The sequence below is a fragment of the Copadichromis virginalis genome, linkage group LG22, assembly GCF_057382275.1.
Source record: "Copadichromis virginalis isolate Kocher_CV1m ecotype Utaka linkage group LG22, C_Virginalis_male_GT1.1, whole genome shotgun sequence".
NCBI classification, from domain to species: Eukaryota; Metazoa; Chordata; class Actinopteri; order Cichliformes; family Cichlidae; genus Copadichromis; species Copadichromis virginalis.
In genome coordinates this window covers 12,702,357-12,719,436 of record NC_140638.1, presented here as the reverse complement: position 1 = coordinate 12,719,436, position 17,080 = coordinate 12,702,357, and the positions used below count along the sequence as shown (strand labels likewise).

The window sequence follows — 17,080 nt, the reverse complement described above, 5'->3', positions numbered from 1 at the left end:
TCCTTCTCCATGGAGGGTACTGCCCCTTGTGGCTGTTCAACTTGTAGCCAAGCATCTCACTGAGGAGTGCAGGTTTTGCATGGCTTCAACCTGATCCCAATAATGAGACCACCCTTCGTCCAAATTGATTTAAAGTAAGGACTGCAATGCACCCAAACTCCACCAAGTTTCAAGTAGATCCCATGTCATCATTTGAAAACAAAAAACAGACATACTTATTTACTTAAACAGATTTATGGCGATATGCATGGAATCGTGGGTATTGCAGCAATGAGAATTTCCATAAATGTTGTTATGCCTGTTGTCTATTTATTTTTTATGCTCTCAGTAACTCCTGTAACGGTTTAACCCCAAAGAATAATAGGAAAAGAGAGCACAGCAGACAAATACTAATAAATTTGTCACTGGTAGCAGCCCTTGGGAACAGCATTTCCCTAATCTGACACCCCAGGGGAGAATTTTGGTAGGTGTTAATAAATCAGTTTTGTGATGTGTAAATAATTGTTGGCTTTATACACAAAGAACAAAATTAGGGAGAGATCATTATTTCAAAAATGTAACTTACGTTGATAATGCAAAATGAAATGGTTTCCCATGGTACGACATCCATCTATCCTTCTACCCCACACATACTTTGTTGTCCTATGCAATATATAATAAATTCTTTGTACCCTTTTGTTGATTTAACACACATGTATATCATTTTTGGAGCACTTGGTGAAACGGCTAATGCTAAAGATTTTTTTTCTGGCAGTTCACCACACAATCAGTCCTGATGGTGAGTATTCTTGGATTCACTGAAATGTAAGAGAAACTGGTTTAGATGCAAACCCAGTTATGATTAAAATTATTTGAAGATGAATGAGGTTACTTACAAGTACGTGAAAATCTCCACATAGATTGCTACTCTGCTTCAGTCTACAACAGCGTGAAGCAGAAAAATTGCTGAAAAAGAGCAGCAAACGCCTTCATTGATTATTGATTGAAAATCTGAATCAAACTGATGAATTGGCTAATGTGATGAACTGTCGAATCCATCCTTCCCTAGCCCTGTATTAGGTTTTCTACCCTCCCTGAAGTACCCCTGTGTAAATGTTTATCTAGCCTCTCCGTGGAGGAGGTGAACGCTTCTTGTAGCTGGTCCCAGAATAGTGGGAGTTCAAGGGAAGGCGGCAGGAAAAGGAGTACTGTGTACTTTGGGTATCAGTTTTCATGGTGAAGGTTTTATCAAAATCAGAATTCTTCAGTTTAGGCTAACAGTAATGTAACTTGGCATGATCAACTCCCATTTGCTTCCCATAGGAGGTCAAGATGCAAATTTAGGGCTCTACATCTGCTTCACAGCGGCAGCTGCCTTTAAGTTCATCAGAGCAAAAACATGTGAGAGGCCAAGGAAAATATTTGGTGAGACGTGGAACAGACACAGAATGTTGTGAGGTTTGCTTTGAGCTACAAGCGCAGAAAGGTCATATTATTGTTCATCAAAGATTCTTCGGTAAATAAAGACTCATTCAATAAATATCTTTGCTTCTGGCATCTATCCTCTTTTTTTGTTGTTTTTTTTGTCTGTCTCTGTGACCCCCTTTGCACCTCTATTCCCTTCTTTCAGCCAAAGCAAAAGACTATATTTGGTATGAAAACAGGTTAGGAGTCCACTTTGAGCTTGAATACACAAACCTGGTGTCAAACCACCCAATAGCTTGAAATAATATTGCAGCAGGAAGTGTACGCTGTGAATCCAGTTCATCTCCTGAGATTAGAGCAAAGTCTCTTAACAGGTAGGGTCACAGCAGTTTGTTTGGGGACTCCAGTCAATAAAGATTTTGCAGCCGCGGTGAGGTCAGTGCAGAAATGTTCACAGTATACACCACACTCCAAAGGTTGTAATGCTTGTATAAGTGGCTGTCAGCCATCACAAGTATAATGTCACACTCTGACCCTGTTGCCTTGGTTACCACCTACCGCGTGGCCCTCCAGACTTTCATCAGAAGTGTTTTCTTAAAGCGTTGATAGAATAAGCGGAAAGAGAGAGAGAAGCAGAGACAGAGTTTTGTTCTTGCCAGTCCTTTTTGCCCCAGTTCAAGTGATTGTGGAGGCCACAGGGGTAACTTCTCACTTGCTTTTCAACTGAGAGCAGCCTGAAACCTGTCAGACGTGTCCCACGTGCCAAAATCTACACATGCCCTGCCACCGCGTTGCCTTGGTTACGATTGAACTCGGTCCGCAAGTACTGGAGAATGAATGATAGCGAGTGAGCAGGGCTTCCATTTGTGATCTTACTAGGCGGAACTCCTGCATTTTACCAGGAGTGACACTCAAAACCTGCATGTTTGGCAGCAGGAAGCTGACTTGTGTTAAGGGATGAGGACTGGCAAAGGAGATGGACTTGTACAGAAGAGGCCATTTCACGCAACACAGCTTCCAGGAAGTCAGTCATCAGAGATGCCAAAGGAAAGCTGCATCTCTTTCATAGCTGGCCAAACAGAGCAAGCATGCGTGGAGGACCCTCTTGAAAACAATGTCCCCTAACTGATGCCATCTGGGGTGACTTTCATTGTCACAGAGCCTCTCATTTTTAATTCATTTTCCAATTTCAAAAAATGCTTTGGCACTCGGATGTGTAGCCGTTTGTCATGTTTTGGAGACGTAATTTTTGCTCGTTTAATCCCTTTTTAAGCACATAGCAGTTTTGTGCCAGTGGTTATTCGTCATTCTGCGTGGGCCTCTTGTAAAATGGCAATATGGAGGTGACATGAGAAAAACACGCCTTTATGGCAATACTCCAGGCTTTTTCGAAAACAAGCACAGAGCCAAGATAAAGCACAGATAAAGCACAACAGGAAACCAGCACATTTGAAACTGTGTTGTGGGAAATCCACATTTCTGCCTGCATTACCGAGCATTAGCAATGGGGCATAATGCCCTCTGGATGAACAGATAATCACAGCGCAGTGTTATTTAATGTGTACAGTAAGCAGAGTAGGCAATGAGACAATATTATTTCTCCAAATTTGGTATTACACCTTGAGCTAAAGGTTATGATCAAATTTAAGGAAACTCGTAAGGGGGGGAAAAAGCAGTGTTTTGCCTCAGGGTCTTAGATTCATCTTATAAGAAAGTCTGTACACACCATATTTTTGTAAAACTTTCTTTACTACAAAAGCCATGTGATGTCTTGGTAATAGGACACTGATTACTTCCTCAACAACTTCCCCTTTATTCTTTCTTCTGTTGTGACATAGATTTGGAAATATTTCCAGTATACAAGGAGTCGCTCTGTATGACCGTCCTTAGAGTGGACGTTTCATAATAGTCGTAGGTCACAGAGGGTTGATTCCAGAGGAAACAATGTCTGTCTTTCTTCTTTTTAGTTCACGAGTTATAAAATAGGCTAAAATAAAATGCTGCTTCCTTCTCCAATACTTAGAGTGGCCATTACAACCAAAACCAGGTTAGATTTATGTATTTCTTATACTGGAGTACATTTTTCAATTTAAGTACACACTCTGTGCATTTTATTTTCATTAGAGCTAGCAACATTTTTCTAAACTATACTGCAGCCTTTGTGTTGCATCAGGTTTGTGTTCTAAGATGACAGAAGTTGCTCCTGGTACGGTCTTCTGCTAAGAAGAGATGCTCTTCTGCATACCTCAGTTGTAACGAGTGTGTTATTTTTGCCTTCTTATCAGCTCAAAGCAGTCTGGCCATTCTTCTCTAACCTCTAGCATCACGAGGCATTTTCATTTAGAGAACTGACGCTTGGACACTGGATGTTTTCTCTTATTTGGTTCGTTCTCTGTAAACCCTGCAGATGGTTGTGTGGAAAAATCCCAGTAGATCAGCATTTTCTGAAATAGTCAGATCAGCCTGTCTTGCATGAATAACCATGGCACATTCAAATTCACTTAAATCACCTTTCTTCTTAATTCCGATGCTCATTTTGAATTTCGCCAGGTTGTCTTGACTAGTGTTCGCATGTCTAAATACACTTGAATACTGCCATGTGATAGGCTAATTGGGTAACTGTGTTAATGAGCTGTTGAAAATAATTAAGTGGCTGGTGAGTATAATTTATTTAATGACAACTGAGCTGAGAAAGTAAAAATAGAAAATTAAAATGAAATTAATAAGAAAAGCTACTCTTTTTGTGCCAACTGAGTTAAATAGCGGTTTTCCCATAACACCTAACAGTATTACACATTAAATAAAGACAGACAAGAGAGAGAAGAGTTCTGTAATTCAAAAAGGTCTGTCCCCTGATGCATCTAACCATGCCCATATCACCAGGAAGAGAGAAGAGAATGGGGAAAATCACTTAACCAGAGAAACATGGACTCAGGAGAGGTGCTGCGCTCTGGTTCTTCTCTACGTTTTAATGGATCCGCAACACTCACTCACTTGTTCACAGCTGAAAGAAAAGCATTATTTTGCATTACTTGAATTTTCAGTAATAAATGGTGCTGATTATTCCCTGGCTTGCTGAAGTAGTTAGTTTTTCTTTTCACTTAAACCATGTCAGTATCTTGCATCAAAAAATAATGCACATCCCTCCATTTGTAGCATGTATTAATGTATTATGATTTAAAGCCTACACGCTGGATGAGACATTAATATGTGGATGTTCTGTGGGGCAGCACCAAGTTACCTCCATTAATAGGTAATTTCAGATGACCTTTTCACAAAGTATGACAAAACAGCATAAAATGTCCCAAGAAAAGCAAACATAGTTAACATTTTAATATTCTCTTCATTTGATCTTTTTCTGAACTTTCTGTAATATCACATTATACAAACAATATGTGTGTGGGGATGAGCTTTTATTGTAAAAAAGTCATATGTTTTGCCTTGTGGACCTTCATAGCTATTAGGTATTTTGCCGAAAGACTGGGTTGAATCATATGCAGCAGCTCCAACATTTTTTACTCCCTAAAACCACCCGTGTTCACATTTAGGTTAAAGCTGTTCAATCACATGATAAGAATATGAATTAGAGCTAGCATTCATAAATAACTGATAAAAATCAATTAATCATATATTTTGTTTTGATGAGCCAGCATTGATTACGCAAGTCCTGAGAGATTTTTACATGACCCTTGTGGAAAGAGACTTATTAAAAGTTGCACACAAAGGCTGACAAGTGTAAATGTATTATAGATGATAGCTGGCTGGAGTAGCTGCCTGCCAGTCTTGACTCTCGTGTGAGTAGTCTCTGTGTGGATCCACTGCAGCTTCCTGCATTATCCTTACTCAGGATGGTTAGATTTACAGTGAAACCATTACAATTGAGTTTCAAAGAAATGCATAAGCTAGCACAAAGAAATGTGTAAGCCAGCAGACAGTATATACACATCTGTTTGCCAAATATGTAAAAGCCTCCTCCTTAAAAGTGGAAAAGTACCTGTAACCAGACACTTTTATAAAATGCTGAAATATGGGCAGACTGTAGCTCTCTGACAAGCCGCTGAAAATCTGTGACATGAATCTCAGTCTGGGGACCAATGCTGTATTCTAGTCAAGAATGTCAGGACCCTTGGATCTCGGGCTCGTGTAAAACACAGCCCTGCCCTATCATATAAAGAGGGAATCATCCAAATCGCCTTTAAATGTATTAAACATGTTTAAAATTCGTTGAAAAAGAGTCTGTAACAGAACATCTCTGCATAGATGCTTTAGTCCTAAATGCCTCCTCATTGCCTGAATGGTCCTCATTCATTAGACCAGCGGAGGTTGTTGCACGACTTGGGGCAGCACTTAAACGCCATGAACTGGCGAATGCTTGTGTTAAAGTAGCGTCTATGGCCACGCAGCTTAATGGACCATACTGGGGGCCGTCCTTCCCCTCTGGCTTTTACAGTAGCAGTATAACATTGTGTTAATGTCTCTATAGCACCCAATAACTTCCATCAGCGAGATCCAGCTCAAAATGCTTATTTGTTGTTGGTACACTATATCCTGCCCACACACACAGTTTCAAATTCTGACCCTGTGACTAAGCCTTTTATTTAAGCCCTGAGAGAAAAGAACATCTCGGTGCGTTTCATATGTTTGTTAAAAGGGGGAGGATGCTTTATTTATTTTTTGTTTTTTGTTTTCCAGCTGTAGTTTCCATTTTTACATGGGTTGAAACCTGGTGATTCAAAATTGTGCTTCGCATATTTCTGTTTTTTCCCAGCGCTTACGGTTTTATGACACCATTGGGCCTCATTTTCCACCATGTAGTGCTGTATAAATGCATCTATTCTGCTTTGAGGGGGGGAACAGATTCCTCCTGTTTTTTATTAACATGAACCCTAAACCTGTCATTGTATGTATTGTATGAATTAGGCTGAACTTTGGCTTACATTTTCCCCCTCCAGTTCTTTAGTGATGAAGAATACAGAACTGGAAAGCTTTCTAAGCACAGCTGCCATCACTCTGCTCCAGTAACCCCTGTGTGGGGTGGCCTCTGACCTCAGTGAAAATCCAACAGGGGCTAAAGGGGACTATTAATGTTAACTAGTGATGTACAGCTGTGCTTCATTCAAGGTGGTTTGCTCTGCACACAATTTGCACATGCAAATTAAATTCGTGGCAGATGGTCTTAAGATTGCATCATATTTTAGATGTTTTACGTGAGGGAGTGAACTCTGAATTAGAAGAGTTTGCAGATACCTGCAGTATTTGCCCTAGGTCTTGTTAAAATGCCATGGATCGGCATGTGTGCTCTCTGTGCCCTGTGTGTCCTGTATTTCTTCTGTGCTCCACTGGCCATGACAGCCGAGGTAACCCATCTCAGAGCTGCATAAGCCAGACTGTCAGCAGATTCAGCCCTGTGTTTCCTGGACCCTGTTGATACCCAATACTTAATGGCATACTGGGAAGCTTTGTTGCGAGCCTGTAATCCAAGCATCTTATCAAACCAATCAGCGCTTTTCCAGCAAGAACACATCTCGACCGTGACAGTAGGAAGTTTCACAACATCTGGTGTTGGGTGGGGGCAAGAGGGAGTTGCGTGAAAAGAAAGTGAGAGAACAATCTTGATGTTTTGGCATGAAGTCTTTAGATCGACGCCACATCCTGCTTTTCTTTTGATACAGGTCAGTGAGCGAGCAGTTGGGCAGTCACTGCTCGCCAGCATTTTTGATTGTGATGTTTTGGATGCCAATGTTCATCATTGCACTCGCTTAGTTTCTTTTTTTCTCTCTCACTCTCTATCCAAAACAAACTTCTTTTCTTTCTCTCTGTTGTTTCTATCCAGCCGTCCTTCCAGCCCAGTGCAGCAGTGAGAGGTTTCCACGGCAGTAAGTCAGCAGCCATGGGTCCAAGTCTTGGCTCCAATTGGACCACTGGTAGCAGTGGTGGTCAAGGGGCCTGGAGCGGGCCTTCTTTCACCCGTGCAAGTCTGCAGCATTATATATCTCACCAACAACAACATGCGCAACACCACCCTCAGTCCACGCACACTAGCTACGCTTACTGCCCAGCGCATACGGCTGTGAGTACAGTAAATTTCCTCTGTGTCTGCACCTCTCTGTCATTTCTAGCTGCTGTGTTGCAATAATTTCTTTGAATACCAAGAATGCTCTTCTTGTCTCTCTCTCGCTTTGGAGTCGATTGGTTGCAGTTACCATCAGGGAAGCTCTTACGCACGCAGCAAATTCTTTCTCCATCTCCATCTCCTCCTCCCACTCCTTTCTTTGTCTTCCGCTTTAATCTTTGCCTTCTTTTTCTCAAACCCAAGTATATCACTTCCTCTCAAACCTTCCTCCCCTTCCTGCTCTATCTCTTACTTTGACCCTCTCTCTCCTTCTCACTTCTCTGCAACTTAATTTGTTTTTCTTTCATCCATCCTCTGCATCGGCAGTGCAATGAGAGACTAATTGAGGTAGAGACACTTCTGGATGGCTTCCCTTGTCATTATCCTTGGAATTAATTGCTGTTCTGCAATCAGTCTGATTTGACTTTATTTGTGCTATCTGCCTTTCTAATGTAACGTTTGGGGTGTGACTGGAACTAAGGCACAAGCCAAATTGAGGAATTTTATTATCGTCATGTTGCTGTCACAGTCACAGAGCTGGAAACAAAGATTTGGCAGCTTTTTTTCCCCCCTCTCTGTATTTCTTCCTGTAATAAATGTATTTTACAAGGCTTCACACCAAATCTTTCTCTCATTTTCTCTTTTTTCCATTACAACACTCTGGTATTCTCTCATCTTACATATGCACCACGCGAATTCCCTGCTGCCTACTTGCCTGCATGTTGAGACTCCCCTGAAGCGCCTCCGTGTAAAGAAATTGGATTGGATTTAGATATGATAATCATCACTGTACATCAGCTGCCGGATCCAGCATTCCTTTTATGTTATTTCTTACACACTAAAGGACACATTCATACTTTTTAGAAAGGTGGAAAACGGTTGTTCTTTAAGAGCCCTAACTGTTCTTTGTGTGTGTACGCTTCATTTCAATACAGAAGTCCTGCTTTTGCTAGCAGTACAAAATCGTCGCCATCACTAACAAACACCATCTCTGCCGCTGTTGTCAATTAGACCACTTCTGCTACCTGAGGCAAATAAGAGCTCTGTTTTTGGTTCCAGCATTTGCACAATACTGTTGAAGAACAACAGAGAACATTCCACAACAGACATAAATGCTGATTCTGTTATTGTAGATGCGGCGCCGCTCGATCAGTTGTCATAAGTTTTTGGGAGCATTACGGTCCTTTCTTGTCCTGCTGCCACATCCCACCAGAGATATCAGGCACAGTCATCAACATCTGCACACACAGGACCCATGAGTGTCTTAGTTCTTTTTATGCAACAAACAATTTAAAAAAGAGCTATCATAAAGCCACTTTTGTCCTCCTCTGACTGAGCATGGTCATTGTTTTCCTCAGTGGAAAATAGTGCTGATCTTCATGAAGCGTTTCAAAGCTCGATATCCACCCAGGCAACAGCCATCTGTAGGATTAGTGTCCGTATTCCCTTAAAGGGAGGAAGTTATTATCAGCACACTCCATTCTCTGCTGTGTGTAGCCCTATATGTTCTGCATTCACATACAGTGCATGTATATTAGTGATAATTCGCTTTGTGGGAGTGAGGAGACTGAAATCTGGGTTTTGCATACAGTAGGTCACCAGAAAGTGTAACATTTTGGCATTGGTAGTGAAATTGGACAGGATTTAAAAACAATAGAAATATTATGTTTTTTGGTTTTGTTGGGTTTTTTTTTTTTATCATTTGGGTGGCTGTTTATCACTTTGTAGACTGAAGAAAAAAGTGTCAATCAATTTCTAATGGGTTGATTTTTTTTTAATTGCATCATTGTTTAAAACCCCACAAATTTTCAAATTTCCGAAAATGCATAGTAATGGCACACATGATTTTTATTATTGTTAAAAAACTGAGAAGATAGATTCACAACAGACCGTTTCTTTTTCTTTTTTCTTTTATTCTTCTTCTTTTCCACTCTATTGCTCTGTATGTGTTTTTGTACGATGTTGCTAAGCCATACTTCTCACACTCCACGTCTAACCTGTCTTGGTTGCTGATCACCACAGGATCATCAAACTCCTGCCCTTATCTTGGCCCTCTGCGATCAAACCATCGCAGGTTTAGCTGGCTTTAACTGCCCTGTTTTCATGGGACAGTGGGGATACTTGTTTGCTTTTTGGCAGTTTTCATTTTCTCCCTGCAGAAGGTAATTTCTTCCCTACTATCATGCTTTGGCCTCAACACTTGGCCTCAAGGAAGATTTACAGTGACTAGAGATGGCTAATCCAGACACTTACAGTAAACCAAAGAATGGTTCCAGCTTTTGAGTCTGCTTTGTGTTTTAAGCTTCTCATAGACAACACATACTATATTTATATGGAATTGAAATCCAGTATATCTCGAAGACACTGAAACCGATACCCCTCTGAAAGTTCGTTTCCCCTGTAAATCCGTCAATTTTTTATTGCCCCTCCAAATGCTGTTGTAATTTCAGGCGTATTAGATGCAAAGAATGCCCAACAGAAAGGAAAGAAAACAGAACTGATAGCTTAGCGTGTGTCTGTCCTTCCGGCTAAGAGAGGTGAGTAAATAAAGGGGGGGAAACAGAAAGGCAAGTTAGGATCCAGCAGAGATCAAGAAGCTTTGCCTTCAGTGGGTTTGTAATTACAATGGAAGGAGATACATTTCCACTTTTAATATGGTGAATACCCCTCAGGGAACCACGGGCTGACAAAACACAGTAAAGAAAGTCACGTAGACGTCAGAAGATGTGACTAAAAAGAGAGTCAAATAGATGGATTCTCCTATTTCCAGCAACTGTGCAATACTAACGCATACAAAGTTCTTTCATAAACTGCAGATTTGCCGTGTGTGTGTGTGCGTGTGTGTCCTTTGCCATTGTATTGTTTGACATTCTCACACTACACATAAGGAGTTACAGGGAAATTACTGAGATGGTTAGTGGTTTAAAGCAGACTTTAATAATAAACTTGGACACCGAAACACTTGATTTTGATTATACAGGGTGGGCCATTTATATGGATACACCGTAATAACATGGGAATGGTTGGTGATATTAAAGTCCTGTTTGTGGCACATTAGTATATGTGAGGAGGCGAACTCCTCAAGATGGGTGGTGACCATGGTGGCCATTTAGACGTCGGCCATCTTGGATACAACTTTTGTTTTTTCAATAGGAAGAGGGCCATGTGACACATCAGACTTATTGGTAATGTCACAAGAAAAACAATGGTGTGCTTAGCCATTATAGAAGGCTCTCTGTGATAGTGTTGGTCAGCCTGTCCAATATTTTGGTTCCGGTTGAAATATTTCAACAACTACTGGACTGCTTGCAAACAAACACTTAAAACTCTACAATGAAACATAGTGTTAGGCTCCTAAATTTGTTTTTTTTTCTTCCATTACTGTATGAGACTCAAAGGACTTGAGGTTCTTAATGTTTTTATAAAATGTATTGTCAGTGCTGACAGTCATTTCAATCAAGCCTAGAAACCTGTAGATGGAAAATTGATATTTAAACAGTAGGAATATGGTTTGAATCTTGTTTACAGGGTTTTAAGAAGCTTTGAAAGAAACGTGTGTGAGTGAATTAATGTGTTCATAACATTGTTTTGCTAATTACTGTTGAATAACGATGTTATTTCCCAACCCCGATCCACTAGCTGTTCCAGCTGAAAACACCTAATCCTTATTTTGATCAGGTTTGCTACAAAGGTGATCAGGCATATCTGCGTGATGATTGGGCAGACTGAATTGCCATCAAAGCTGGGATTGAAGTAAATGCTAAACGGACTGGTTCTTACATAGTGCTTATAGTGTGCTTGGGCACTCAAAGTGCTTTATACAATTTGCCTCATTCACTCCCATTCTTACAAGCACTTTTCCCCCCCTATGTTTTATGTAAAAACTAATCTAAGTAATGCTTTCTGCCAACCTCAACATCCTTGGATTTTTAAATAGCAAGCAAGCTTTCCTTTTATTTTTTCTGTGTGTGATTGACACAAAACAGAAAAAGAGCATGTGTTTTTAGTCACCTTCTATCCTTACATAAACGCCTTTTACTGTGTGACCTGTGAGCTGTTTCATTTCTGATGGTATGCTTCTTCTTTACATCATATTATGATCAAAGAGCCTCACATCAACATTGCTTTGTTGTCCCCTCAGTTTATCCTGTCCAGATATTATTCATGGTTGTGATAGTGTTTCATTATTTCACATGTAAGGCATTCTTGGGATTGTGGTCTTGTATTTGCCGTTTAACTGTTTAATTGTTTACAACTGGGGGGAATTGAGTTACCAACATGGTCTACTTGAGTTGACTGTGTCCATGTAATGTGCTTATAACCAAGTTAAACTGAATTCATGCAGATATGAGTGCATATGTTGGAGGGAATAAAAAAACTGAGGCCTTTTGCTCCTTTGGTGTTGTGACAAGATATATGTGGAAAGACTGGGGATGCATTCTGAACTCAAGGGTCAGCCCGCATTGCGTCTATATACTGCTGCAGAGTTCATCTCTCTTCATAACATATAGATAGAGACACCTACACACGTGCTGCAGAGGACAAAACCAGCTTTCCTCCCCACAGCTTGGGAATTGTTTTAAGAACTGTTGGAACACATTTTAAAATGTTATGCCCTGCAGTACTAATGCTCTTATCAGGTATACATAACAAGATCCATTTTTTCCCCCTCTAATGAATACATTTGGGTATGTTATCACTCCTTTATCTGAGAACTTGGACATCCCTTTGAAACCTTCAATTTAATCCACTGTTGTTGCCTTGTTACCTCATTAGATGTGCCGAGCACAAACTGGCAAATGATTCAGTCAATACAAACGGGCTAGCAGGGATTCCCGGCACATATCCAGATTCACAAGGTCTAGAAATTCAGAGAAGAGACAGAAGGAGACACTGCAAGACTGTGATACAATAGGCGGTAATCAAAAAGGGTGGAATAGACGGAAAGGAAGATAAAAAGGGAACGAGAGGAATCTGCAAAATGTTGCTCCGGTGTGTCTTTTTAACAACCATGACCAGCATTTAACTTTGATCATGAACCCTTGTGTTTGATATCCGATAACATCATCAATGGAGATTTCAGCAGAATAATGGTTCTCTGCATTTTCACGTATAAACTAGGTGCAGGTGTGCTATAAATTCATCCAGCTCACCTTTTCAACTGTCTGTCTTTGTGAGGGCTGAACTCTGGCACAACTCTTTGTGTTGTGATTAGCTTAATTACCCGCAACTCACAAACATCCATTTATACTGGATGACAGATGATACTGTCATTTAGCTGAATGAATGGCCTGATTTCTGGCAGAGGGTGAGGGTGCAACTGCTGGCTCAGGGCCTGCACAAAGGCAACTGAGCTGAGATTAGTTATTTGTGGATCCACAAAGGAAGCACAGTAATCAGACCTCTGGAAGTGAAGTAATGCTGAAAAGAGTGAGTGGGGAGGTGAGGCAGGGATTCAGATCTGCTGTCATGGAGTCCAAGCTTTTTTCCTCATGGCATGTTTTTCAAAGAAATGTTCCTTCCAAGAGAAAAATAGTTAGGACTTCCTAATAGCAGAGGCAACAGATGCCAATGTGTAAGGAAGTGCATTAGCTTCACACTGCGAGCCTCTTTTATCAGCTCGTGAACGAAGCGCATTGCTCATTCCCCAAATACTGCAATGATTCATCTTTGCCATGAGCTAGAATGGGCTTTGTCTCAGTAATTAATTTAGCTCTCGGGACAGCAGTTGGAATGAGTCGTGTCTTCGAGGCCTAATTAAAAGAAGATTGTCAAACATATTCTAGGTCACACAGCTCAGAATCTCCAGCCATTAAAGGGATGTTTTTAGGCACTCCCACCTTGTCCTTGGTGGACCATTTTGCTGGCTGATAGAGCATGGGCTACACAGAGAAAAACAAATGGTTTTATTTGCCATGTTGATTTCTTCAGGCAGCACTTGAAAATTGAGACACTTGATGTTTTGTTTATTATTGGCTGCTTGAGTCAATAACTCAATCCACTTATGGGTTTGTGCCCTGCGTGGCTTCTTCTTTGCCTTCGCCTTTGTCTGCCGTTGGTTTGTTTGTAATTGTTAAGAGAACAGAATTCCTTTCCGTGGAAAATAGACACACAATTAGCTTCCTATACTCAGATAAATGAGAACGTTACTGTGCATGAGGTTCGCGGGTTTAGGATCACTGTCTCTACAATAACAGTCAAACAGTGGCTGGAAACACTTTTTTTATTGGCACCACATTCATCATAATGTATCAGCTGGAATTGTCATTTTATTGAACCAGTCAGACTGACAGGCATGAAGCGTTATCTTATCTGTCCTCGTAATGAGAATCATTGACTTTAGTTACAGGCGCAGAATATCTCTAAAAGTGTACACACACTCACATATGCGCACACACACAGGTTCTCAACAATTAAGTGCGAGCTGCCGGGCTTAGTGCCTGTGTCCATTGTAAGCACTCTAAACCTGTTAGACTGTGACAGACCATTAAAAGGCTGCCAAGACTTCCTTAATTTGCTTCAACGGTGCACACTGAGTGCCATGAGTGTGTCTCTCTGTATGAATGTGCATTTACTTCTTATGACACTCCTTAGCTCCAGCCTCCCACGACCGTATCCGCTGCCGTCGCACTAACATTTACAAACAGTCGAATTTACAGGATCAACCCTACCAAGTCATCGCAGTATCTCTGCTTCAATTTTTAGTATGGAAATAACACATAACGGCCAATTTGTGTGTGTTTAGGCAAATCCATTAAACCATAAAACTGCTGTCAGCATTGATGTATTTTCATGCTGAATATTTTCTGAAAATTGTTACAAGCAAAACATACACATCAGTAATTATCTTTGCACTTGAGCCATTTCTACTATAAATTGAAGCTGCCGATCCCCAGCGCTTGTCAGTTCACATATTTCCGATATATATAAATGCCTGCTGCATGCATGTAGATGTGTTCACATTTGAAAATGTTAATCATTAGTTTTTTGTTTTTGGGGCATTGGGATGTGGATTTGTCCTGGTAGACAGTGCCAGTAGAATCTGGTAAAAACTGTCAGGGAAGTGGAAATTAGAAATTACACACCTTACAAATTTCACATCTTTTTTTTCACACATTGAAATCAACAGGATAAGCCCAGGCTCCCACACTTTTTTTTTTAAAATGCTCTGTTTCCCGTCGTTTGTTATATTTGACTCGTATAAATAGGTTTCCACAGAAGCGTCAAGTACAGTTTTGTCTGTAATGCACAAAAGTTGCTCATTTTAACTAAGGCAGAACATGAATTTCTCTTTAAATACTTCTGCAGCTGGCTGGATTCTAACCAAATGAGCATGGTCACGATGACAAAGCACTTTGTTTACTAGTGCACCAATCCAATTTAGAGGGAAACCTTTTGCGTTTGACACTTCTGAACGAATGCTTTTTGGGTGGATGTTTCACCTAGAAGGCATTTCCTGTCGTGACCAGAGCTTGGCTTTCTACACCATTAGGAATTAAAGGCTCGGGCCACAGGATCTTGAAAACCCAGACCACAGGAATATCCAGAATCTGACAGCGCTTCCAAGCCTCCATATGTTTCATTTCCTATTTCACAAGAGCGGGCGGTCCATGTAAATTCCTGGCTGTGGTATACCACCACTCTTCATTTAGCAGCGGTTCATGGTTGATATTAGATGTTGAACACAATGGGGGATGTTAGAAGGTGGATTAGGAAGGGTGCTGGCAGATCTTACAGGGATTTAAATGGGTGCCTTCTCTTGTTCATATCATGTGGACTGTCATATTTACATGCCATTGCTGGCTTAGTGTTGTTTCTTGGCCGTGTTTCATGGCAATTCGTAGCGTCTCATCTGTGAAATCACTGTTCAGAAAATCAGTTTGCACCTGCTGCTTTCTGTTCAGGTGATTAGTCAATGACAGGTCAGAGCAAGGAACTATAAATCACACATCCTGAGCTGTGGATGTGGCCTTAATTCATCATATTTCACTCTTATCATGCCTTTGTTGCAGCTACACATGCATACTTATATGCACACACACATAACTGACATCCATGCACAGATGGGCTTTCTTATATGGCTGCCTGGGGCTGTAGGATTGGCTTTAAAAACACCCATAACATCTGTAAAGTATTATGACTGATTATACTGGTCCTTCAGTGCAATCATGCAATATGGGCCTGAGCAATGGTTGAACGTGAACCGTATGGGAGGAAAACGAGGCGATAAGGTCTCTGTGATTCGAAGCCGCGAGGCCCTCGGCTACATCCACACCCTTTCATATTAACTTACTTTATTTACATACAGGCATGGGCCTCACTTTAAGTAAGTATGGAATTTGATCATGTGAATAATTAAAAACATGATCCGATATGAACTACACTGAAAGTATGAGCATCAGAAAACACAAGTACACTAAAGTCATGATCACTGAAGCAAATGTAACATGCATTTTCCCTCAATAGGAAGATAGTAAAGATGGTTATGTGGCAACACCTTTGTTCAGATTAGGGTTATTAAGTTTGCTGTAGACCTGACCACGACTATCATGGTGATGATGTCAAATATCAAATCAAACCAAAAAGTGGGCATGTGCATCAAATCGAGCCACACTGAGCCGTGTTTAATTTGTCGCTGTTTTTGAAGCAGGAAGTAAATTTAAGATGCAGTATGATATACACAGACATTTTGCATACATTGTGGTGAAGTGCACCATACCACAAACATCAGATAACAGGAAAACCCATATACCGCACATGCATGTAAGAGGTATGGTGCGCTTTGTCCTCAAGCTAATGTTGTGTGTAAGCTTGAAAGTTTAGGGCTCTGTGTAGTATCTGTATCTGCAGCAACACTGATTTCCTGGGAAGATTTCTTTTTTTAAAATACTAAAAATGATCTCTCATGTATTCAGGAGAATTTAATTTAAGCAAGCTAGTCAGTCGTACTGGTACCTTTATCCTTTGTTTCTGTAGTCAGATGAGACAAAGTTGCAGAGTTTTAAAAGAAACTTAGGCTGTTTGATAGTCTCGATATCTTGTCTCCAGACAGATTTTCAGCTCCTCTTCCATTACCACCTCCTGACTATTCCTGCATATTTTTCTATAAAGCCAGTCCTCACTTGTCCACCAGGTGGCTGGAGTCATTTCTTCAGTACACCTGTGGATTGTTTGTAAATCAGCCCTTTTGGGAAGTAAGAAGTCATGGGTTCCTTGATTGACATTAACGATGACTCATGTTTACGGTGGCCCTGAGAGGCAAATAGGAAAAAACAAATTTCCAAAAGCACAAGGGAAGTGTTTCTGGGGAAACAATAACCCGACAGACCAGTTGTAGGAACCCAAAACGTGCTAGGTGTGTTTTATCATGATCCATATAATACTGATGATGTATTTTTAGGCTAATAGTTAGGCTAACACACTTACCTCTCATCTTTTCTTTCCTCACAAAGCCGATAGATCCTCCACTTCTTTTAAGTGTCTCCCAGCGCAATTCTTAGCATATTTTGGTTCCTGCAACTGGTCCGTCGGGTTATTGTCTCCCCAGAAACACTTCCCTTGTGC

The 17,080-nt window shown here is 40.7% G+C and overlaps 1 protein-coding gene across 5 annotated transcripts in view; it reads left to right on the top strand.

Moving 5' to 3' along the window:
- LOC146682908 (RNA-binding motif, single-stranded-interacting protein 3-like) overlaps nt 1-17,080 on the top strand; it is a 295,222-nt gene that overhangs the window by 65,864 nt on the left and 212,278 nt on the right. For all 5 annotated transcript variants that reach the window (XM_085447120.1, XM_085447117.1, XM_085447118.1 and 2 more), the window contains exon 3: nt 7,238-7,474. In XM_085447120.1, the coding sequence (XP_085303246.1) occupies nt 7,238-7,474 (237 nt within the window). The remainder of the gene's footprint in view (nt 1-7,237; nt 7,475-17,080) is intronic.